The 22,610-nt window shown below is 43.2% G+C and overlaps 3 protein-coding genes across 5 annotated transcripts; 2 read left to right on the forward strand and 1 right to left on the reverse strand.

Moving 5' to 3' along the window:
• The first annotated feature begins 1,595 nt into the window (after nucleotides 1-1,595).
• On the forward strand, nucleotides 1,596-9,667 carry LOC147239478 (circularly permutated Ras protein 1). The gene is made up of 20 exons (XM_086194844.1): nucleotides 1,596-1,670; nucleotides 1,803-1,982; nucleotides 3,237-3,464; nucleotides 3,550-3,678; nucleotides 3,747-3,827; nucleotides 3,899-3,972; nucleotides 4,170-4,337; nucleotides 4,412-4,453; nucleotides 4,539-4,631; nucleotides 4,733-4,884; nucleotides 5,006-5,087; nucleotides 5,724-5,854; nucleotides 5,949-6,033; nucleotides 6,166-6,272; nucleotides 6,345-6,457; nucleotides 7,332-7,443; nucleotides 7,866-8,006; nucleotides 8,148-8,241; nucleotides 8,318-8,350; nucleotides 8,458-9,667. The coding sequence occupies exons 1-20, from the start codon at nucleotides 1,628-1,630 to the stop codon at nucleotides 8,545-8,547; spliced, it is 2,178 nt and encodes a 725-aa protein (XP_086050970.1). The 5' UTR covers nucleotides 1,596-1,627; the 3' UTR covers nucleotides 8,548-9,667.
• znf668 (zinc finger protein 668) lies at nucleotides 9,256-13,018 on the reverse strand. 2 transcript variants are annotated; one of them, XM_086194846.1, is made up of 2 exons: nucleotides 12,594-13,018; nucleotides 9,256-12,018 (listed from the first exon to the last, which is right to left on the reverse strand). In XM_086194846.1, exon 2 carries the CDS (start codon nucleotides 12,008-12,010, stop codon nucleotides 10,016-10,018), a length of 1,995 nt encoding a protein of 664 aa, XP_086050972.1. In that variant the 5' UTR covers nucleotides 12,011-12,018; nucleotides 12,594-13,018; the 3' UTR covers nucleotides 9,256-10,015. The 2 variants fall into 2 exon arrangements, with proteins under 2 accessions (XP_086050972.1, XP_086050971.1); XM_086194845.1 differs by having other exon boundaries at nucleotides 9,257-12,042; nucleotides 12,594-12,703.
• Nucleotides 12,270-22,109, forward strand: znf646 (zinc finger protein 646). 2 transcript variants are annotated; one of them, XM_086194843.1, is made up of 4 exons: nucleotides 12,270-12,413; nucleotides 13,950-16,749; nucleotides 16,975-18,042; nucleotides 18,911-22,109. In XM_086194843.1, the coding sequence occupies exons 2-4, from the start codon at nucleotides 14,132-14,134 to the stop codon at nucleotides 19,806-19,808; spliced, it is 4,584 nt and encodes a 1,527-aa protein (XP_086050969.1). In that variant the 5' UTR covers nucleotides 12,270-12,413; nucleotides 13,950-14,131; the 3' UTR covers nucleotides 19,809-22,109. The 2 variants fall into 2 exon arrangements, with proteins under 2 accessions (XP_086050969.1, XP_086050968.1); XM_086194842.1 differs by lacking the exon at nucleotides 12,270-12,413 and adding an exon at nucleotides 13,167-13,301.
• Nucleotides 22,110-22,610: the final 501 nt, after the last annotated feature.

The raw sequence follows: 22,610 nt of genomic DNA on the forward strand, positions 1-22,610 counted from the left end.
TAGATGAACTCAACTTTTTTTTCAATACAAACACGGCATATATTCTTGGATCATTAAAGAATCTTTTATGATTGTCAGCTTCTCGCATCAATAGCCATGATAATATTTCTAGTAATAATCAGTTCAACCTCTGATATTCATCTCCCTGTTTCTCCAACTTGGCCGGACTCTTACCTGCTCGTTTTATTTCCATTTGTTAAATGTTTAACTAGTGTTTTGCAGCCTGATAGAACTCTGACAAACCAGCCGCCTACACAGCCCTGCAGACACACACAGACACACACACACACACACACAAAAACACACAAACACAAAGAATAGACGCAAATGAAACCTGTTGGACAAGATGTTTGAGACAATGAATGACTAGACGTCAGTTTGTTTCCAAGAGAGGGTTCCATGTTCATGGTAGTACTGTAACTTCAGTGTACAAAAGGTTGCCCCAAGTGTAAGTACGTCTCTAATCTTCCTCTCTTTTTTATGTATTTAATATGTTGAGGTTAAACTAGGATATCAGGTTTTTATAATAAGAACTGCTTCATAAGTTTGTGTCAACATGCGTGTCTGAGGAAATTCTTTTGTAATTGTTTGATTGTTTGAGAAAATGAAATTCATATTACCTCTTTGTCATTACAGTAATCTAATTAATGCCCTGCAGTTTGAATCCCAATGGAATTTGCTTGCGGCTTTGTTTATGTGCCACCATCAGCGAGCCAGACGGCCGGTCGACGTCCCAATGTCAACATTAAACGCTCAGGTGGGAATTCTTTTTGCAGCAATATTTAGGGATCATATGTATTCAAAGTGCCTGTGACGTTTTGAAAAAGAAAAAAAAAAAGTTATAGAGGCTGCTGCTGGTCACAAGGAGGTAAAGGCACCGGAGTAAATGTAGAAAGAACGAAAAAAAACCATCGCTCTGCTATGTTTGTGTAGCCTCCACATCATCCAGTCAACCTTTGCGCACCGTAAAAGCAGTTCCTCATAATTTTGCGCTTTCATGCAAAGGATTCTGCACAATTGCCTGCTGTTTCTTAGATTATCTGCCTATCACGTCACGATGATCAAAACGTACGATACTGGATCTCTTTTTAATTTGTCGTAATGTCTCATTAAAGATGTCCATCAGACTTTTTATCTTTTATAAATGTGACCTGGATCGATGAACTACTCTCAGGTGAATCTTGAAGTGTGAGATCAGCCCTACAGGCGTATACTGACAACACAGCTTTATAACTGCTGGCAGTTTGCAACTGAAAGAACAAAAAGGAAATGAGCGACAGCCTGACAGTGTGCAATGTCACTGTCTGTCACCAAATTACAATCTGAATACCAAAGTGTAAATGGGAATTCAATTGATCGTTTCCACTGCTAACATGGATATTTCACTGACCTCGATATTGAATTCTGAACAATAAACTCAGGATTTTCAGCAAGTTAGTTAAAAAAAAATGCATTTACTCTTTTGAAAATGTTAATGATGATCGGAGAAATGTATCAAAGTGACAAAAATTGTGTTGTAAATCACAAAACTCCTCAACAAAAATGCTACGATCCGAGTGCGATTCATTTTTCTTCGATCACACTTTTGATTGGTTGGTTATGTAACCTTTCACACGCACAACCCCCCATGTTCCTGTCAGATTCTGTGCACAGTAGAAGTCATCACTACAGTAAGTCTGTCCACCAGTGACCAGCTTCATCTTCTTTTATTTTTGCTTTTTTTTTTTTTGTAGCTCTTCTACCTCCTATTAACCGGCTCCGTCCTCAAACCCCTCCTCCTCCTCCTCCAACTAACTCTGCAGAGGTCAAATCAATGAAATCCCTCCCTTCAACGACAAAAATCGTGGAACTCTTAGAAAAGAGCAAGGAAGTGAAGACGGCTGTAAAGTCTCCACCATTCTATGAGAACACTGAATTTCACCATAAATCAGGGTCTTCCATCAATGCCACTCCTCAAAAGACTACGACTCCTCAAAGGAAAGGTACGGTGAGTCACAATAATACACAAACCAAATGAAGAAGGCAGTTTTAGGTTTCTTCATGTGCGCCACCAAATCTGTAGTTGCATATCAGAAAGTCGCAAGACTTTTGAAAATTATTTGTTGAAGGTCTCTGTTAGGGTGGCACAGTGGTGCAGCGGTTAGCAGTGTCGCCTCACAGAAAGGAGGCAAGAAGGTTCTGGGTTCGAGCCCCGGCTCCAGCACTGGATCTTTCTGTGTGAGTCTGGCCTTATCCTAAAATATATGCTTTTTGGCTCAAGATCCAGACAGAATTTGTTATAATATTTGGAACAAAATTTACTTTTAATTGGAGCGAACTCCTTTTTGGTCTCCAGTTTTCAACAACCAAAAATGTGAACACAAACACTTGTTTGGAATCCTGAGACAGACAGAAACGACATAACAAAAAATGGCTTTAACCAGATAGCCCATCCTTAGATAACTGGTACAACATCCATTCCATCCATCCATTTTCTTCCGCTTATTCCTGTTAAGGGTCAGGGGGCTGGAGCCTATCCCTGCGGCTTCGGGTGAGAGGTGGGGTTCACCCTGGACAGGTCACCAGTCCATCACAGGGCCAACACATAGAGACAGACAACCATTCACACTCACAGTCACACCTACAGTCAATTTAGAGTATCAATCAGCCTCGTCCCCTCTTGATGTCTTTGGACTGTGGAGGAAGCTGGAGTACCATAGAGAACCCACGCAGGCACAGGGAGAAAATGGAGACTCCACACAGAAAGATCCAGTGCTGGAGCTGAGGCTCAAACCCAGAACCTTCTTGGTGTGAAGTGACAGTGCTGACCACTGCACCACCGTGCAGCCTCTTGGTACAACATGTTTCATGATATTTTTAGTCATGGAAAGAATCATGTTCTCCTTGAGGCTTCAAGATGACATATTTGAAAAAAAAACTTGGACAAGTGAAAATTCTATTTTTTCTCTTTGTTAAGCTTTTCTGTGCATGCACAGGTGTGTGTTTGTTTCTGAGTATGTGCCTACATTTATTTTACTTTCTCCATGAATCCAATGTGAAATACGCCAATACGTTCAATTTCTGTGGTTTCTAATTAAGTCAAACCGAAACCAAAAAAAGAATAATAATGTTGCATTACCAGAGTCAAAAGATTTGTTTTAACAAGTTTATTTGCAAAAATATACAAAGGTTACATTTGAAGCCAAAATCAATAAAGGAGTAACAGTCATTTTAATTTTTCCATTTTTGTCCCACAGCTCTCCTTCCACCACATATGAGACCTGCAGCAAGTCACCTGTCGACTCCTCACAATCAGCCAGTCTCTTCTCCAAACACTCAGACGTTGACCTATGACCTCCCAAAAAATGAACCGGATTTAGATGAACATCCCTGGGACCCGAACTACTCCTATAATATCCCAGAAGGCAGTGGGGGCGAGGTGAATGTGCTGGTTGGTACTAGACATGCACCAGCACAGATCTCAGGTAAACAACCAAGTCTTGGTCCTTCTTCCTGTATTCACTGTGAACAAATCATCCCATCTTTTTGTGCTCTTATCTCAAACTTAAGTCCCACCTCTTCCTCCTCGACCTGCATTCATGAAGGCGATACCAGACTACGTGATGCTGCTACCTTCATCAGCTTCGCCATCTTCTCAAAAGTCACCTTCAGCCCCGCCTCTTACATCATCACCTTCCGGTAAAGATGAGCAGATTTATCATGTTATCACGCTTATCGGGTGATTTGATGTAACCTTGAACCCGCAGGTGTTGTGGACGAGGGGCCTCTGGGAGGAAACCCTAATGTGGTCCTTGTCAGTTTAGGGAAATTGCTCTCTGAGGAAAGAGGTCAGTAAACTTTTACCATCAGTATGATTCTTCCATCTTATAATCCCATGATGATGACTGTATACCTCCAGTGCAGCTCATGCAAGGAGCCCCCACCTCCTGCTTCCAGTGTGGCTCTGTTCAGGACTCCTGCTATGACAATCAGGTAATGAGATCCACAATTCCACCTTTATTTTCTTTCTTCTAGTAAGATTGATATTAAATGTAATTCATCAATCATTTTATATATATATATATATATATATATATATATATATATATATATATATATATATATATATATATATATATATAGCAGGCTGGCTTGTTGTTATGGTAACTCATCACTTCTTTATGCTGTAGGTGAACATATGCTACTTCTGTCAGTCACCTGAGTTGGGACAGAGAACCTCCAGTGGCGTCCAGCATGGTCTCTTCTTGCTCACTTCTGATGAAAACACCCTGAGAGCTGCTGAACCTCTGCTGCTCTTCTGTATTGACATCTCGGGCTCCATGAGCATCACCTCCCAGGTATGGCTCTACAGCTAGCCACTTTGAGACAACAACAAACAACACAATGTATCACTGGACTTTGTACCTCTCAGGTGTCAAATGGTGACGGCGTGCTGCACAGATCCCGTTTGCAGGTGAGTTGTATTTTTTTTTTTTGCATAATATCTTCCAGTTACATGCATAATAATTTTACTCTACTGTTAAATGTATTAAAAACAGTTTGTCCAGGAAGCCGTGTTACAGTGTATTCAGAGGCTAAGTGAACAACAACAACCTGACACACGAGTGGGGCTCATCACCTTCAACTATCAGGTACAAGACTGTTGCCTTATGCGTGAGTAAACTTGTTTCTTCACCTGATTATGCTCTCATCTAGAACTAGGAAATATCTGTTCATGCCCTGGTGTTCCCAGGTAACCATGCATGGATATGGAAATTTTACATCATGTTCCCTGAGTGGTGCCGAGTTAGCTGACAGTGATTACCTGAGAAAGACAGCTGCCAGTTTCCCGATTCCACCTCCACTGTCACGGACCAAAGACTTCTTACAGAAACAAGTGATGGAGTAAGAAGAAAAATCTGTGATTTGTATATTTCACCAGAATTTATCACAGCGTAGTGTTGCATTAAATTATTAAATTCATTCTGAGTCTGTTTTTTGTTGTTGTTGTTTTGTTTTTTTTAAGATTATCTGAAAGTGGGACCACGGCTCTTGGACCAGCTGCCCTCCTGGCCATTGCGATGGCCTCCAGACACCCAGGGTCCAAGGTAGTCTGGAGTCCTCGGAGCCATATGGAGTGCTGCAGGGAGGATGTATTTTTGTAGGCCAACTTAGAAGTTAGCATCATTGTGGGTTCCCTAAAGCTTATGGGATTTTTACAGTGGTTCTTTACTGAAAATAAGCCAACAAACCTTAATGAGACTTAGAGGTTTTGGATTTTTGAAATGTGAAACCCAAACATTAAAAGTAAAAAGCTAACATGATAACTTCCACATCACAACAACTAAGTTCCACTCTCATACATGTTAGCTGTGATGACACTTGAAGTTATCAACAAAGTTTTTAGCCTCATTAAGCCTCTTGTTAGCATCCAACTATTTAAGAAATATACAGTACACGCTTGAAAATTACTGAATGTGGTATATAATGGAGTTCAACAATGAGAACTTATTATGTTAATGCTAACTAGTTTTAGGACTCCTGCACCACTCTATTTTTGTATATTTTAGCTCATTTATATTTCTACTATGCTCTGATTTGCTGTGAATTTTAAAGTTTAGTTTAGAACCCATAATGTTACAAGATTTATGGTATTTGTAACAAAAGCATAGAAATCTTGGTGTGATCCTTTGTTACTATTTCACTGCTCTAAACAGTACAAGCTTTCTCGATCGATCTCTTAGGTGATTATTTGTACAGACGGAAAGGCAAACACTGAGTTAGGAAATCTAGAGGTGGAGGATAATGATGCTCGCACACTCCTCTCCTCCACAATCTTCTACCAGGAGCTGGGCGAATCTGCTGCCAATCAGGGGTTGGTACATGTTGTCGGTGCATTAACTTAAAGAGCTACGTTGCTCCACCCAAAAAGCAATGTTGTTCATTCTGAAATATCCTTCTTTCATTAGCGTGACGGTGTCAGTGCTTTCTATAGAGGGAACAGAATGCAGGCTGGATGAGCTGGGAAGACTCGCCGATCGCACTGGAGGGAGGGTGACTGACATGTTTTTATTTTATATAAATAACTCAGCAAGTTTGACATTTCTCACAATGTGTGTGTGTCTGTGTGTGTGTGTGTGTGTGTGTGTGTGTGTGTGTGTGTGTGTGTGTGTGTTTGTTTTCTAGGTGGTAATAGCAAGTCCCAGTAGGTTGCACCCAGAGTTTGAGCAGATCATTGAGAACACAACGCTAGTGACACACTGCAATGTCACACTCCTGCTGCCTAAATCACTGTAAGATATGCACAAGGCTGCACGTGAATAACAAAAACCTGCAGAACTGACTGATATTCTCCTTTGCTTCAGGTGTATGAAAGGAGAAAGAGAGGTGGGACACAAATCGACCAGAGATGTGGGCAATGTGGACCCAAATACAGAGATCACCTTCCAGTTTGGAGCCAGTGAACACGGTGCAGAAGGTGAAAGAGCTGGCACTCAAAATCACTTCATATGCACCCTCTGACATTGCAGATTTTCATCTAGTAACCTTTCCCCTTCTCCTCATTGAACGTTCTCACTCCCTCCAGTGTTATTATCTGATCATTCATGGAAACATTTGACCAAATCCTTCCAACTCTCAGATCTGCGGTCAAGCATGATGATTGTGAGCCCCTGTAGGGAAGGTGACCCACCTCAAAGAGAGCAAAGATCAGGAGTCTTCACTACAGCAACACTGTGAACCAAACAAGAATAATTATATTAACTCATAGCTTCTAGAGCCGGAATGAGGCAAACCTCAACAATTAGCCCAGTAAAAATGCTGCTGAACACCAACATGTCTTGGCTGCCAGGGCGGCATCGGCCCAGGTGGGAGAGTGACCGTCTGGTAATAGGAGGGTTTGATCCATGGTTCCTCCAGAGACCGTTTACTGAACCACTAATTGCTCCTGATGAGTAGGTTGGCACCTTGCGTGGCAGCCATCTGCCATCGGTGTGTGTGAATGTGTGTGTGAATGAGAGAACGAGGCAACATTGTAAACCGCTTTGAGTGCCCCTTAGGTGGAAAGGCGTAATATAAACAAATGACAGCAACATTTATTTCTGGCAGCTTGTCCGTCTGGATGCAAATGTCACCCAGTAGTGAGAACGTGTGATACCACAGAACCCTTGAGAGAAGAAATGTATTGATCTGTCGATGAGAAAATTAGACTAAAAGATCATGAATTACACAGAGGGGTCTAGCAAGTTTCTGACCCGACTGCTCGTACACGAGAGGTCGTTGCTGGATTTCCTTATGACATCCCAATGTGAACGTGTACGAATTGTTCCCTCTGTGCTTCTCTTCATTGTCAGCACCGACACCTGGCAGCCGTGTGTCCATCCAGCTGCAGATCAGATACAGGCAGAGGAACGGCCAGAGGCTGCTTAGAATCTTCACAACAGAGCGAGATGTTACTGATGACAGGTGACGATTGGATTCATAATCACATAGCTTCACTCACTCCTCCTGCGCTGAGCTATTTTTATTGCTGTGTCCACCTTGTTAGCTTTAACAAGTCATTATCCTCTCTCCTCTCTCATCAACGAGGCGTTCACACCCTCAGGACAGCAATGGATTAGATGTGTTATTGTATGCCACTTTCAGAAGCCTTTGGGGCAAAGTATTTTTTTTTTAAATGGTTGTTGCTGAGATACAGCAGCCTCCACACGCCATTTAAATCACATTTTTCATCCAACATGATTCATATACTGACGGAAGGTCATGGAATACATCATCGTTGCCGCTCTTAAGTGCCTCCCATGTTTGCGTATGTGTTTGCATTCACAATAGCCTGGCTGAAGCTGTCAATGTTAAGGTAATGATAGAAGTGTGACGATGCTCCTCAGCTCGGCCGTCCTGTCCTCTCTGTCTCTGGCCATCATTCAGCTCAACTCATCGCAGGCCAGCGCAGCTCTGGCTGTCAGAGGTCGCTTCCTCGATGCCAAGAGGGAAGGCGAGCTGCAGAGAAAGCTGATCGAGAGAGCAATGTGAGTAAGATGAGGCATGGGGGGCAGTGAGCGACAGGAGTGTGTGGGCAGCTGGAGTGCTAATGTATAGGCTAATGATGTTTGATTAGTTAAGGTCTGATTCTGCTGTACAAACGTGTTCAACGTTTCTTCTGTTTTCAGGGACCATAACCGATGTGCAGAGGACAGACAGACGTACCAACAATGGGTTAAAACCATGGAGCCCATATACAACAATGTACAGAACTTCACGAGGGTGAGTTTTTCTCGATCTCTCAGCTTTGACCTTGACTACAAACACACTTCAACTCTTAACTCTTGTGTTTTACCAGAGAAAATCTGTCATTTCAGACTCAGACTCTCAGGTAATCCATCACATCACTTTCAATATATGACTTAGAGACAAACAAACAAACAAACAAACAAAAAACTCCTGAGCTTGTCTGACATTTTTTTCTTTTCCTCCCACAAGACTTTAACAGACGCTGGCGCAGCACTGCTCTACACCATGAAGCACAGCAACAGGAAGTCCATCTCACTAAAGAATAAACAGAAACTCTAGCCAACTCTCGGCCTGCGCCTCTCACCTCATTGGAAGCTACTCAAAGCATAAATGACAGATGATTGCTGTTGGACTTCCTGCTCTGGCAAAATGCCTTTTTTCAAATATTTTACTGTGTAAATTATATATATCATTGAAAAAACCCAATCTTCCACAAGAATTATTCTAAGAATGCTGAGACAGTATAAACTGCTAATGTATAAGGTAGAATTTGTATTTTTTTTTTGCTCAGGGCAAAACGTACACACTTCTGTTCAAGCAGATCTCACAGGTCTTTTTAAACACTTAAGGCTGTATGGATTCGATTCTGTCTACGGAATTGCGTCATAATGTATCTTCACACCGAATGAAAAGATGAAAAAGAGGATTTAAACACACGAAAGTCACTTAAATCTGAATATCGGGGAGAAAAGAAAGTGTCAGTGGTTGAGTGCAACCACGGGGACGTAGATGAAGACGACCGCTGTTACAACAGGCTGTGGGTGCAGATGCTTCCATGTCGCTGTTGCAGTGAAGGTCGTCGTCTGCAGCTCAGCCTGAGGGAGGATCAACAGGAAGCCAAACCACAGAGAGAAAGCAGGATTTCCACTGCAGTCCAAGATGATGAGACCTGTCACTACTGCTGTCAACTAAGTAAAACACATTATGATGAGAGATCGTTTCAATATTAATCCTGCAGTATTTAATCTCCTGTGTCCATTTCAGTAAAGCGCCAAAGGTTATTTCTTCGGGATCAGATTGTAAATGTAAGACAAACGTCAGTGAGTTATCTAAAGGTTGGAGGGAAAAAAAAAAGATGATCTCTAAAAGAAAGCACTTTATCAGTGGTCATCACATGAATGAAAAACTACCACACTTGCTTTGTATTAAGTCTTTTATGGGCTCATGAAATGTCATCAATATGTGTGGTACAGGTGATTTGATCTTGATTCGAGAGCAGAATCCTCTCCACACTGTTACCACACATGAACAAGCATGCAAAAACAAAAAAAAACTACTATAACATTAATAAATGTTTATGTTAATGTAAAAAAAAAAAAGCCTTTTTTTTTTTACATTTTGGAATGCCACTGGATGTTTTTTTTTTTTATCTTAATCAGTATATGATGGTTGATAATAAGAATTACATAGTAAAACTGTGATTGTAAAGACGAGCTATAATTAAAAAATACATTACCAAACATTGACCTAAAAGCACAACATGTTTACAACAGCACAGATTTCTCAGCAGGTATTTCCATAGTTTACACAGGGAACGGGGTATATAGTTTAACACATGATCACAAATAACAGCCGTTCAAATACCGTGGTAATACAAAATAACCATGAAACTCCAACAATGAACCGTTTTAACTTTTAAACGGGTTTACTTTGAAAAATTATACTTTTGTCAAAATCAGACTCCTTGTCTAAAAGAGATTTAAGGCCAGATGCAACTGTACAAAAGAAAGAAAAAAAAGGGGAGAGTTTAAAGTCCTTCTTCCTTGACCAGATAATCTGGCAGAGTCTGAAATGCGGTCACAGGTACAGTGACTGGAACGGTCAGAGAAATGCTGCTTGGTTCAACGGAGGAGGGGGACTCCTCTCTGGGGGGAGGAGGGGAGGGCAGCGGGTCAGTGTGGATGATCTTTATTTCACTGAGTGAAGTGGCGGGTGAAGTGTCTGTGTGAGTCCGTAAGTGCTTCCGAAGATAGGCAGGGAAGAGAAAGGCTTTGCCGCAGTGGGGGCAGCAGTGAGGTTTGCTGGTGGAGTGAATCTTCTGGTGTTTACGTAGTCCGGATCTGTTGAGGAAACCTTTGCCGCAGCTGCTGCAGATGTGGGGTCTCGGCTTAGGATGCTGCTTCTCATGCTCTTGCAGGTCCGCTAGCTGCGCAAACTCGGTCTGGCAGGTTTCACAGATGTGTGAGCCCACAGGCACAACTTTGGTGACAGTGTGAGGAGTGGAGTCGATGGAGTGAAGATTCTCATGGACCTGAACTTCATCCCAGGTTCCAAATGTAGCATCACAGTGAGTGCAGGAGAACTGGGGGAGAGTTGTGTGGCTGGTGAAGCCCGAGGATACTCTGGTCTCGGCCTCCTGTGATTGCTGCTGCTGCTGCTGCTGCTGCTGCTGCTGTTGCTGCTGCTCCGACTGTTCAGCCAAGTGAGTTCTCTCATGTTTACGCAGGCTGGAGGATACAACAAATGACTTCAAACACTCCTCACATTTGAATGGTCGCTCTCCAGAGTGAACACGTCGGTGCTTGTTGAGGCTGGAGCGCTCTGCAAATGATTTGTCGCACTCAGTGCAAGAAAAGGGCCTCAGTCCTGTATGGACAAGCATGTGCCGCCGCAGATCCCAGGATGCTACAAAGGCCTTGTCACAGCTCTGACACTTGTAAGGCCGCTCTCCAGAGTGAACACGTTCATGGACGGCCAGATCAGCTGGCTGCCGGAACCTCTTGGAGCACTTATCACAGGGATAGGGTTTGAAACCCAAGTGGGCTCTCTGGTGGCGACGAAAACTGGATGGGTCCGAAAACATCTTGCCACACTGTGGGCAGAGGAAGGGCTTTTCTCCAGAGTGAGTGCGAAGATGAGACTGGTAGGAGGAAAGCTGGGTGAAGCCTTTACCACATTGCTCGCACTGATAAGGTTTATTCTGGGAGTGGATGCGCTGATGGCAGACCAGAGAGGAGGAGCGGGAGAAGGCCTTGCCACAGTCTGAGCACAGGAATGGTTTTTCACCAGTGTGTGAGCGCTCGTGGTTTTTCAGGTCCTTCAGCTCTGTGTAAGTTTTACCACACTCAGTACAGGCATAGGGCCGATGGCCTTGGTGGTTGCGTTTGTGCTTTCGGAACACAGAGGGATCAGCGAAACTCTTACCGCACTCAGCACAGAAATATGGCTTCTCTCCAGTGTGAGAGCGCATATGCACCTTGAGTTTAGATAAGGTGGGGTAGCTCTTAGAGCACTGACGACAGGAGTAAGGGCGCTCTCCACTATGCTGTGTCATATGGATCCTCAGGCATATAGCCTGCATGAAGGCCTTGCCACACTCAGTGCATACAAAAGGTTTCTCTCCAGTGTGCGACCGGCTGTGGTTGCGGAGCTCGGTGGGGGTCTTGTAGGCCTTGTGACAGTCGGGACACTGAAAGGGTCGCTGGGCCGAGTGAGTACGCTCATGTTTTGAAAGTTGAGCCTTGCTCGAGAACGTTTTAGTACACTGAGAACAGGAGTGCTGCTGCTGTCGGTCCTTTACGTGCATTGAAAGTTTGTGGCTCCGTAGAGCTGACAGACTCCTGAAAGCCTCTGTGCATGCTGAGCATTTGAATGACAGTTTGTTTTTCGGAGGCCTGCCTCTGCCACGCTTCTTAGCAGGCTGATCCCTCACCATCACTTCCTCGGGCTGGCTCTCTTCATCTTGTGCCGGAGGAGTGTATTGTTCTGCAAGAGGTGGACTCCCAGGCTGGGGGGAGGCCATCTTTACATCTGAAAATGGATGATATAAAACCTCTGAAAGGAGAATAAAACAGAGAAGTTTTATAGATTTTGGGACAGTAAGCTACAGGGATGCATGGACATCAGGTCAAAGTCTTGTCTGTATGAGTGGTCAGAGAACATAAGCAGTGATAGTGAATGATGCTGCACCACTACAATCTGCATGCAAGTATGAGCACTTGCAGAATTATGAGGGTGTGCATTAAATCACAAAATGGCTGGCATTAGGACCTCAGGGACAATAAGCTAACCGCTTTGTCGCCAGAGGAAGTTGGCGATGCAATGACAGAGACCAGTGCCTGAATGACTGACATAAGTTCGACCAGAGACTTTAATGAGCCCAGATCAAGAATCAACGGGACGTCGTTCACAGCATGCGACGATATGTACGTATTACCTCTCGTTAGCTAGCTGGCTAATTTTTAACAAACTCAAAATGGCTGGCTTTAGGACCGGCTGTACAAATTTGCTCGATGGTGGCAGCAGCATCATGACCGTGATTACACGAGATAGATGTGGTTAACATCAGCTATGGGTTTGAATTAGAGATCTAAGGGGTTTCCTACCTGTATCAGGACATTAAAAGTTGATTATTATTGTCTGGAAAAACAACTTCGTACACGTCTGCATTTCTTGTTGGACGCGATTGGCTTTGACTGGCAGGAGGAAAAAAAATGGGACGGCGCTAGGACCATGGTGACGACAGCTATCGGCGAGCCAAGTGTGCAACATTGTAATACGTACAATGTTAAAATGTCGTAAAAGGCGTTTGTATAAATTCATTAGAAACAACAGATAAACAATGTGTATGTTATCACGTTTAAAACTTCATTTTAGGGAGTGTAGTAGCGCAACTGAAGCGAAAAGTAACGCAGTACTCAAAACACAGCATCAGGAAATGGCTCGGCTTTGCTAGCTAACCTCAGAGGTAGCTGATAAGCTTCAACTGGGCTTTGCCTAAAGTCGAGAATAGTTTTGAGCTCCTAACGAAATATTTACTTGTATTTGTGTTTTACGTTTGTTTTATGACATCTGTTACTCTGATATAAGTGATGTATTCATGTTCTCAGCGTCTGGCTATCATAGGTTTATGACGGGGAAATATTTCACTGCTGCACATTTCCTGTTCCCTAGCAACAAGAGCAATGTGGAAATGGGGATGAAAGAGAAAAGACAATTGGAAAAGGGGGTTGCCCTTTACATAAAAATGTTTTGGGGGTAATGCATACAAGTATATATCATTTGGAGCGTGCATTGTATCAGTATTACTACAGGTAACGTTATTCAATATGATGCATTTATCGACGTTTTGATGCTACCTTTAATAGCTTTTTGGTGCAATGTTTGTTTTGCCAGCCATGATGATGCTAGCAAGTAGCGCGCTAACATTAGCTCATTGCTCTGGTTTACACAGTCTATTGTAGTTAAAATTAGCTTTCGATTTTAGCAGGAACAGGGCGAGTGCCTTTATGAAGAATTATGTCAGAAAGTCGAGAGCTGTGAGCATTTTCTGTTCAAAACTGTTGAGGTGTTGGTTTCCCGGTATATTGACATAGCTAAGCCAACTAGTCTGCTAGTGCTGAGTGAAGCTAAATATGTTAGGTTAAGTGTCCTTAAAGACACCAGTATATCACTAATAAGACTGTTCATGATGCTGATAACTGTTACTCACATCCAAACCTATTTTTGTAAGGGTTAGTGTGATTTATTTTTGTATTAATCTTTTTTATGAGAGGTTAATTGTCACTGTAGAGTGGACATACCTTGATGCATTGTAAGTTCACAGGGATCGCATAATTTAGAATGATTGTATGAAGAATATGATTGGTTGCTTTGTTTTTACTGCTGTGTATATACATTTTTTACTATTGAAGTTGTGAGTTATTGAGGTGTTTAATGTTCTGTCTCCTCTGTTCCCATAGCTTGATCTATCTGTTCCTGGTTATCAACATCTTGTTCTGCGTTACCTCCCTGGACACGCCTTGGAACTTACTGTAAAGAGCTGTTTTCTACTTATATGGACAAGAAAGGCATCTAATGCATTTCCCTTCTGCATTCTCATATACTCCGTGTCTGGCGCACTTATTTCAAGTATTATATAATAATGGCTGTGCAGGAACCCGGACGGGCGACCGGTTTTCCTTGCAAACAGTGCGGCATGGTTTGTCCTAATATGCCCACACTACTTGAGCACATGGATGGTCACCTTCAAGAAGAGGATGAACGCAAATTCAAATGTGATGAATGTGGACGGGGTTACAGACATGCTGGTAGTCTCGCTAACCACAAAAAGGCTCATGAAGTAGGTTCCTTTCAATGTAATATATGTGGAAAAGAAAACTCCAACGCATTGGCCTTGAAAAGTCATCTGCGGAGCCACACATCTCAGAAAAAGCACTCCTGCGTAGAGTGTGGGAAGGCTTTTCGTCTAGCGACACAACTTGCTACACATGAGAAGGTCCATCTCACAAGGCGAGTGAAGGACCACTTCTCTACTAAGGTAGACATGGAGTATGTCTCGCATGACAGTAGACATGACATCGAAAATAATCATCCACATCATCTGAACGAACAGTCGACTAGTGTCGGGGTTTCAACAGAAAATAGCCCAGGCGTGGACAAGGCAGAAGTTGTTTACAACACACAATCTGAGACTTCTGATGATACTTCAAATCGACCTTTCAGATGTGATTTGTGTGACAAATCCTATATACACCACCGCAGCCTGACCAATCATAAAAAGACTCACCAATTGGGAACGTTTGAGTGCTCAGTGTGTTTCAAATTCTTCAACAACATGGCTGCCCTCTACAGCCACCAGAGGACTCACAAGGCGAGAAACGGGACAGACTCCAGTTCAATGGCTGGATCATACACAGGCCCAACGCTGGACCAGTTTTCCCCTCAGAGTCAGGATGCTCCAGTTAATTTTTGCCATTTGTGTCAAGTACTATTCCCCAGTGATGAGGAGTTCCAGGAACACATCCAAATTCATAACTCTTCATCTGTGTCATTTGGGCTTCAAGGCAGCTTGCCAGAGAACCATAATATTTCATATGACAACAGTATATCTTCGCCTGAGTCAAATTTTTATGCATCTCATATAAACAATGTTCCTTCCGTGCCATCCGTAGATAATCATGGAGGATTTGATCCACCACATGGACATCTTAGAAATAATGGTCATATATATTCAGACTGCTCCAATAATCAAACTTCCAGTAACACTCAGGGAGAACCCTCAATCATAGATGCCAATATTCCCCATCCTGCTTTGGCACAAACGCAAAACTCAGAAAATCCAAATGAAATGGAAGAAAGTTCAGCTGTCGATTCTGATGAGCGTCCCTTCAAGTGTCAAATCTGTGGGAAAAGCTACCGTCACTCCGGAAGCCTCATCAACCACAAAAGGTCGCATCAGGTCGGGATTTACCAATGTTCCATCTGCAGGAAGAATTATCCCCACCTGGCTGCCCTCAAAAGTCACCTTCGTCTCCACAAGGGTCAGACATCATCCTTAAGCCTGAACACTGAGGGAGATTGGCTCTCCTCAGAACCTCTGACACTTGAGAACCAGCAGGGCTGCTTCCACTCCCACGCCGAGGAGGAGGACCCTGTACTTGGTATTGATCAGGAGAACGGACTTGATCACAGTAATGGAACATTGTACCACGAGCAGTTTAATCAGGATTTATCTCATGACATGACTGTGCATCTACCTCACAAAGAACACCTGATGCAGAGGCACATGTGTGCAGACTGTGGTGAGACGTTTGGAGATATTGCAGGAATTAAGTCCCACAGTTGCCCCCTGCTTCAGCAGCAGCAGCAGCAGCAGCAGCTGGATACGACTAGCAATGACTTTGACCCCAACATTACTTTCCAGGACAGTAATGGTCACTGCACGACTGGTAATCCAGGGAGTGAAATAGAGTTTGAAGGTCTGAACGGTGTCCATGACCAAAGTTACTTTGAACAGAATTTCCCCAGCAGTATGAGTAGTGACCATCTAAACAGCAGCGGAGATGGTGATAATGCTGATGAGGAGGAGGATGAGGAGGATGATGGAGATCTTTATCAGTGCTCTATATGTGGAAACAGCTACACCAGCATGAGGGCTCTCAGGAGCCACCTCCGAGGACACACACAGTCCCACGGCACCCCGGCCAGCTCAGGGCCTTCCTCCATGTCCTCCCAGGAAGACGTGAAAGATTATGAGTCAGGGGAGATGATGATCTGTAGTACATGTGGGGAAAGTTTTGCCAACAGGCAAGACTTGCTCACCCATCAGCTTCTACACAACAAAGACCCCATGGATAACAGTATTTCTTTACACATGAGCATCAGCGATGTGTCACAATGCAAAGAGGAAGCACAGAGTATCATCTGTGGCAGTTGTGGCATCTTCTGCACCGGCTACCATCATCTGGAAAACCACGGCTGCACAGCTGGAATAAAACATGAGGCCTTGAAGGTTGAAGAGGATATAAAAGAAAGCGATATGCAGCAGGAAGATGCAAGTCACTTCAATGACACCGTTGATGCTGAGGATCGTCAATACAAGTGTGATCAGTGTGGGCGGTCGTACAGACACGCTGGCTCCCTCCTCAACCACAAGAAGTCTCACAAAACAGGTGTATTCAGGTGTCTGGTCTGCCAGAAACGCTTCTACAACCTGTTGGCCCTGAAAAACCATCAGAGGTCTCACTTTGATATAAAGAGGTTAGTCTTAAAAACATTCATGATACATTCTTATGTTTTGTTACTTGTATGTATGAACAGTTGTCAGTGCTTTTTGGAAAGAAGTCAATATTGAAGTATAAAAAGGTAAAAGGTTTTTTGTTTTGTTTGTTTGTTTTGTTTGGGGGTTTTTTTGGCCCAAAAAAAATGTGCTTTGTCATCCAAACCCAGAATTAATTGTATTTATGTTTTGTCTCCGCCCCCTAGGCATACCTGCCAAGAGTGTGGTAAAGCTTTCAAAATTCAGAAGCAACTGGTGAACCACCTTCGAAGGCACAAGGAGAATCAAGCCAAGATCAGAGAACTCAACAACCAGATTCAGGTCCTGATGCAGATGAATGGGACCAAATCAGATGAAGGAATTCAGTCCGTAACTAAAAACAAAGATCAGGCTTTCACCTCAGTCCGACGCTGTAAGCAGGTACCTGAAGGAAAGGCAGGACAGACACAGTCCGGGACTACAATCAAGTCAGAGGACCCCGCTGACCCGCGACCTTTCGCTTGTGACCAGTGCGGTCGGACATATCGCCATGCTGGAAGTCTGGTCAATCACAGAAATTCCCACAAAACAGGTGAATATTATTGTTCTGTTTGTAACAATACATACTCAAATCAGCTAGCAATGAAGAACCACTTGCGCACTCATTTTGCATATAAAAAACATTCTTGCCAAAACTGTGGAAAAGGCTTCCGAGGGAAGAAGCAGCTAACAGCCCACATCTGTGCAGACCTCAGAAAAGATGGCAGGAGGGGCTTAAAATCTCGAGCCTTAAAGTGTAAGCAGTGTAAGCAGGCATTTCTGTCTGTTGACCAACTGGCAGCACACACCTGCAATGGATGTTCAGGCAGCAGTGGTGAACAAACAAACATGTCCCCAAATAAGGAGGAGCGAGCTTTCACGTGCGACATATGCAGTCGCAGCTACCGCCATGCTGGCAGCCTCCTGAACCACAAAAACACCCACAAGACAGGACACTTCAGCTGCACCTTCTGCTCCAAGCCCTTCACAAACCCCATGGCTTTACGCAACCACACGCGCATCCATACACAGAAGAAGAAGTACGTGTGTCTCACGTGTGGTAAAGCCTTTCGCCTCGCCAGTATCCTGCACAACCACCAAAAGGTCCACAACCGAGTGACGAGTCACTTCAGGTGCTCGGCGTGTGGAAAGAGCTTCCAGGGCAGGTCTGGCTTGAAGAGGCACCGCTGCCACAGAGGACAGCATCACACCAGAGCTGGAATCCAGCAGAGTGAGAGAGGAGACAAGTGCTTCATGTGAGTCTTACAATGAATCTCTTATGCCATATTTTTATGTACATATTTGTCTCTTACATTTGACACATGAAAGCCTGAATAGCCTCATGTCTAGGCGTGTAGCTGACGACAGCAAATAAAATCCAGTGTAGTCCACCTATACTTAACACGGCGCTTCCTCTGGTTAGATGCATTTCCATGGCCAGCCTTTATGGAATCTTGCTGAAAGAGTTGTCTGCATCAAGTTTGGAAAAGTGTATCCACATATGTTCCAGCTGGTGTGTTGAGTTTCAACACATTGCAGGCAGAACATGGGCTTTCACTAACGCACAGTATACCCTAAGACTAATGACCAAAATTCTGCACCAGTTGATTTAACAAAGCAGTTTCCAGATGGGGGCCCGCCAGATTATTTCCAGCAGAAATGAATGAAAGTGATTAAAAAAACCTTGATTGTTTCTAAAGATAAAAGAGTCCTAAAAATATTGTGAAAATAGTACTGCAGTTTTAAATGTGGCCAGTTTTGGATAGACTTATGTGTGCAATGGTTGTATCCTTCAACTTCCTACAGGGATGGTGGGGGTCAGAGGTCTCCGCCACCCTTATTTTAGGGTCCCTTTACTAAAAGGTTGTGAGAACCCCTGATTTAATCTGAAACTTACCTCGGCACCACTGATGTAATTCAGTTGATACCTTTAAAAGAACTTAGCTTGACTTTCAACTTTAAAATGTCTTTAAAATGAAACTGAAGCATCTTTTATGGTGTAGATTCTATATAATAACAGCTGATTTTGCTATTCAAACCAATATTTGGGAGAGATTTTATTTTGATGAGGAATAATTTCAGCATTTCCTTATCATGTCGAATAAGAACATGTCCTTGCTACAGGTGTGACCTTTGTGGGCGCTCCTACCGCCACGCCGGCTCCCTCCTCAACCATAAAAAGACTCACTCTGAAAGCCTCCACCACTGCACCCTGTGTCTGCAGACGTTTCCAGATCCTCTCACGCTCCAGATCCACTCCCAGATGAGGCGTCACTGCTGCTCGGAATGTGGCAAGACCTTCTGTCTGGTTGCACACCTGCAAAGCCACATGGAGGTTCACTCCAAGGATCGTTCATTGGTGTGCAGCCTCTGTCAGCAGAGTTTTCCCAACAGCGCCAGTTACCAGCAGCACCAGGAATTACACCACGGGACCCCCAAGGACCCCTATCAACAAAGCATGGACCAACCTGGAGATGATGACCTCTGCTGGGACTCAGGAATAAATCAGACGATGGTGATGGACACGATGCCCAAGCAGGTTCCGCCACCCTTGTGCCATATTCCAGAAAGCATCATTAATTCACAGAAGGACAGTGACTCTGCGGGCACGGAGGAGAAGAGCCATGTTTGCGAACACTGTGGCCGCACCTACCGCCACGCCGGCTCCCTCCTCAACCACAAGAACAGCCACAAGACCGGCTCCTTCTTCTGCTCCGTCTGTCAAAAAGAGTTCACTAACTTGATGGCTCTCAAAAACCACCGGCGCATACATACGGAACCCAAGCGCTACCAGTGCCTGGAGTGTGGAAAGGCGTTCCGTGTGTCCACGCAGCTCATATGTCATCGAAGGATCCACACCAAAGAGAAGCCCTTCGCATGCCTGCTGTGCGACAAGAGCTTTTCCAGCAAATCCAACCTGAGGCACCATCAGAAGATGCACCAGAACAACCAGACCTTTGATTCCTCCTTCAGCATGGATGCTAACACGTTTATGGACTTGGATATGGGGTCTTTCCTCTAAAGTGAGACTGTAGATGAGAAGAGGACAGACGTTCCTCTTATTTATCTTCAGTTCATCCCTCGTATCAGTAATTATGACACAGCATTTATTTTTCAGAAAGTGCTCCTTTTCAGACGAGTCGTTGCTGGCTTCCACAGTCTTACCTCCATGATAGTTTTGCGACATCACTGAAGGGTCTCCCTCGTGGTTTACCAGTCAGATGAATGTCTCCCCGATTCAGGACGAGTGACTATTAAGTTTCCGCTCATTCCTCCAACAAACCAACCAACCAAAGTGAACAGAGAAGTGCAGCCCAGGTTCATTCAGCATCAACACTTACGGCTTGTTTTTGTAGAAGAGTGCAGTGATCTCTCTCCTATCTTGCTCTGTATAATTATGCTCAGTGCCTCTGTAAGGAAACGAACTCTATTTATCTCTGCCAGTGTTGAAGGACTGGTCACTGTCCTTTGGGATATCACAGCCTGTTCTTATTAAGTCAAATACCTCTGGGCGTGCCCAAAGGTCAGCGGCTTCACTGAAAAGTGATTTACTGAAATAATAATATTAAGTAAATAGTCGTACTGCTAATAATATTCAAGTTCACATTAAATGACATTGTATGCTAAAATTGTATTTATTTATTCCTGTTATTTTCTGTGCATATTTTAATAGTACAACTCTATGAATGTTGTAAAAAGAAAAAAAGAAGCAAACAACTGTCCTCTTTAGCTCATGTAGCCTTTATAGAACGTCATCATTCGTTAATTCTCAGTTACAAATGGCAGGATTGTGTGAGCCAAGGTGTGTGTGTGTGTCTCTCTCTCGCTCTCGCTCTCTCTCTCTCGAAAGGAACTGGGTAAAACACTGTAGATAGTTCCTGGATGGATAGCATTTTTCCCCCTCGCCCGTGCCACTACAACACATTTCTACTTTTTTGCTCAAACACCACTCATGCTGACTTTTAAATGCAGCTCATCACTCATGTTCAAGTGCTAGTGCCTAAAAGTTGATTGTAGTAGTTAAATGTGAACAAACGTCCTGTCACTGTACTGTAAAACACATTAGTTTTATATTTTGAGATCCAATTATTGGGGGCTCAGGCCCTAACAACGCTGCTTGCAGCTTTAATTATTATTTTTTTATGTCTCCTGAGTTGCAACCTTTACAACTATAAATATTTATCACATCTTAAAGCCGTCGGTCACAAAATTAGCGCATCATTTTTGCTTCTATCTCTGGATCCTCCATCAAACATCAGTGGCCAAATCTTTTGTACAAGCACAAGTGTCAGAAGCCTTCTGGAGCTCTTTAAGGACAAACCGGTTCCATCGTTTGGTGTTTTGTCTCTCGTTGTTCCCAGACACACGGCCTTTTGCTTTTTACAATCGAACTTTAAGATTTTTCTTTATGCCTTAGACATTACACGACATGTGACACAGGTCAGAAGTATAAAATACCTCATGGGAAGCTCCGCCTACCTAGCAACTGCTACTTAATGCCTCATGAAGCTTAATTGTAGGGAATACACTGTAATCTGTAAGCAAGTTAGTTTTTGTTTTGTTTTTTTTTCACTATGACATGATTGTTTCTCTGCAGTGCTGTCGATTCTATTTGCACATTTGTAGTTGAGAAACTTGTAGCCCGAAGACACAAGACAGGAAATCTTCTAAGGCGGCCGACCTGCTGTCATCAACTGCGGTCGGCCGCTGGATACTTCACCTCAGATAGTTTGCAGGTCGTAATATTTAAGCAATATGCTGAACGTATTGTTTCAGTGCATCTCATTTGTTCAGTCGGACACTCGCCTTGAAAAAAGAACCCGTGGGTGTTGACGCGTCTGCCATTTTGTGACATTATTTAAGATTTTATTTGTATGAGCTGTAATGCTTTCACTGTAACAGTTTTATATGCCATAGTAGCCTACATGTAAAACACATGCACATTTCAATTAAAACTGTTAACTGATATTTGTTTAAAAAACAACAACAACAACCCCTTCTTATCTCCTGTGGCACTTAATCCTCTTGTCATCAGTTACAATCACAACCTGTTTGTGTTTGTGGCGTGTTAATCTCAGAGCTCTGTAAATATTAGAGTTTATCACCAGGTTTTCTTCTGTTGGAGAAAAGTGCTAGATTAGTTAATTGTGTTATTTAAAAAAAAAAAAAAAAAAAAGCTCTTACAACACGTTCCCATTTATTGAAGTGCTCAAAAAATGTCTGCTCACTATTTAAGTCATATTTGTATAACTATTTTGTCACTCTGAAGCGTAGATTTTTACTTCCTTGTTAGAACTCAGTTTAGAATATAAGCAAATTATTCAAAATAAAACTAGTTGCGATTATGGAAGAAAAAGTGTGTTTCTTGTCTATATTCTTTCAAGTTATGAAAGCTGAAGCTGCTCACTGGGACAGTTACATTTTAAATATACCAAAAGAAATCTAGTATCTCTAACCTGTTCTTATCCACATTTCCTCAGCAGTGTAGCAGGTAAACGGGCGTAACTGATTGGATTACGATCCTATTCTGCTGTAATTAACATCATTAATTACACATGTTCTCCCCCCCCGTGATGACATACCAAAGTAGCTGCTGCTGTTCGGGATGTGTTGCCAAATTTTCTTGTAGATATCTGCCTTCTATTTAATTCAATGAAAGATGACGATATTTGCCTCGTGGTGCTTAAACAGCCGAGAGAGAAAAAACATGGAGAAACTCAATCAGTTTCATGTGGGAACTATTTTCTTTTGACCAAACAACACCTCCCAGTGCCTCTATAAATCACGTGCAACAAGGTCTGTGTATTATCGTGAGGAAGCGGAC

The sequence above is a fragment of the Aulostomus chinensis genome, chromosome 23 (genome assembly GCF_037954235.1).
Source record: "Aulostomus chinensis isolate RoL2024-O1b breed Wild chromosome 23, RoL_Achi_v1.0, whole genome shotgun sequence".
NCBI lineage: Eukaryota > Metazoa > Chordata > Actinopteri > Syngnathiformes > Aulostomidae > Aulostomus > Aulostomus chinensis.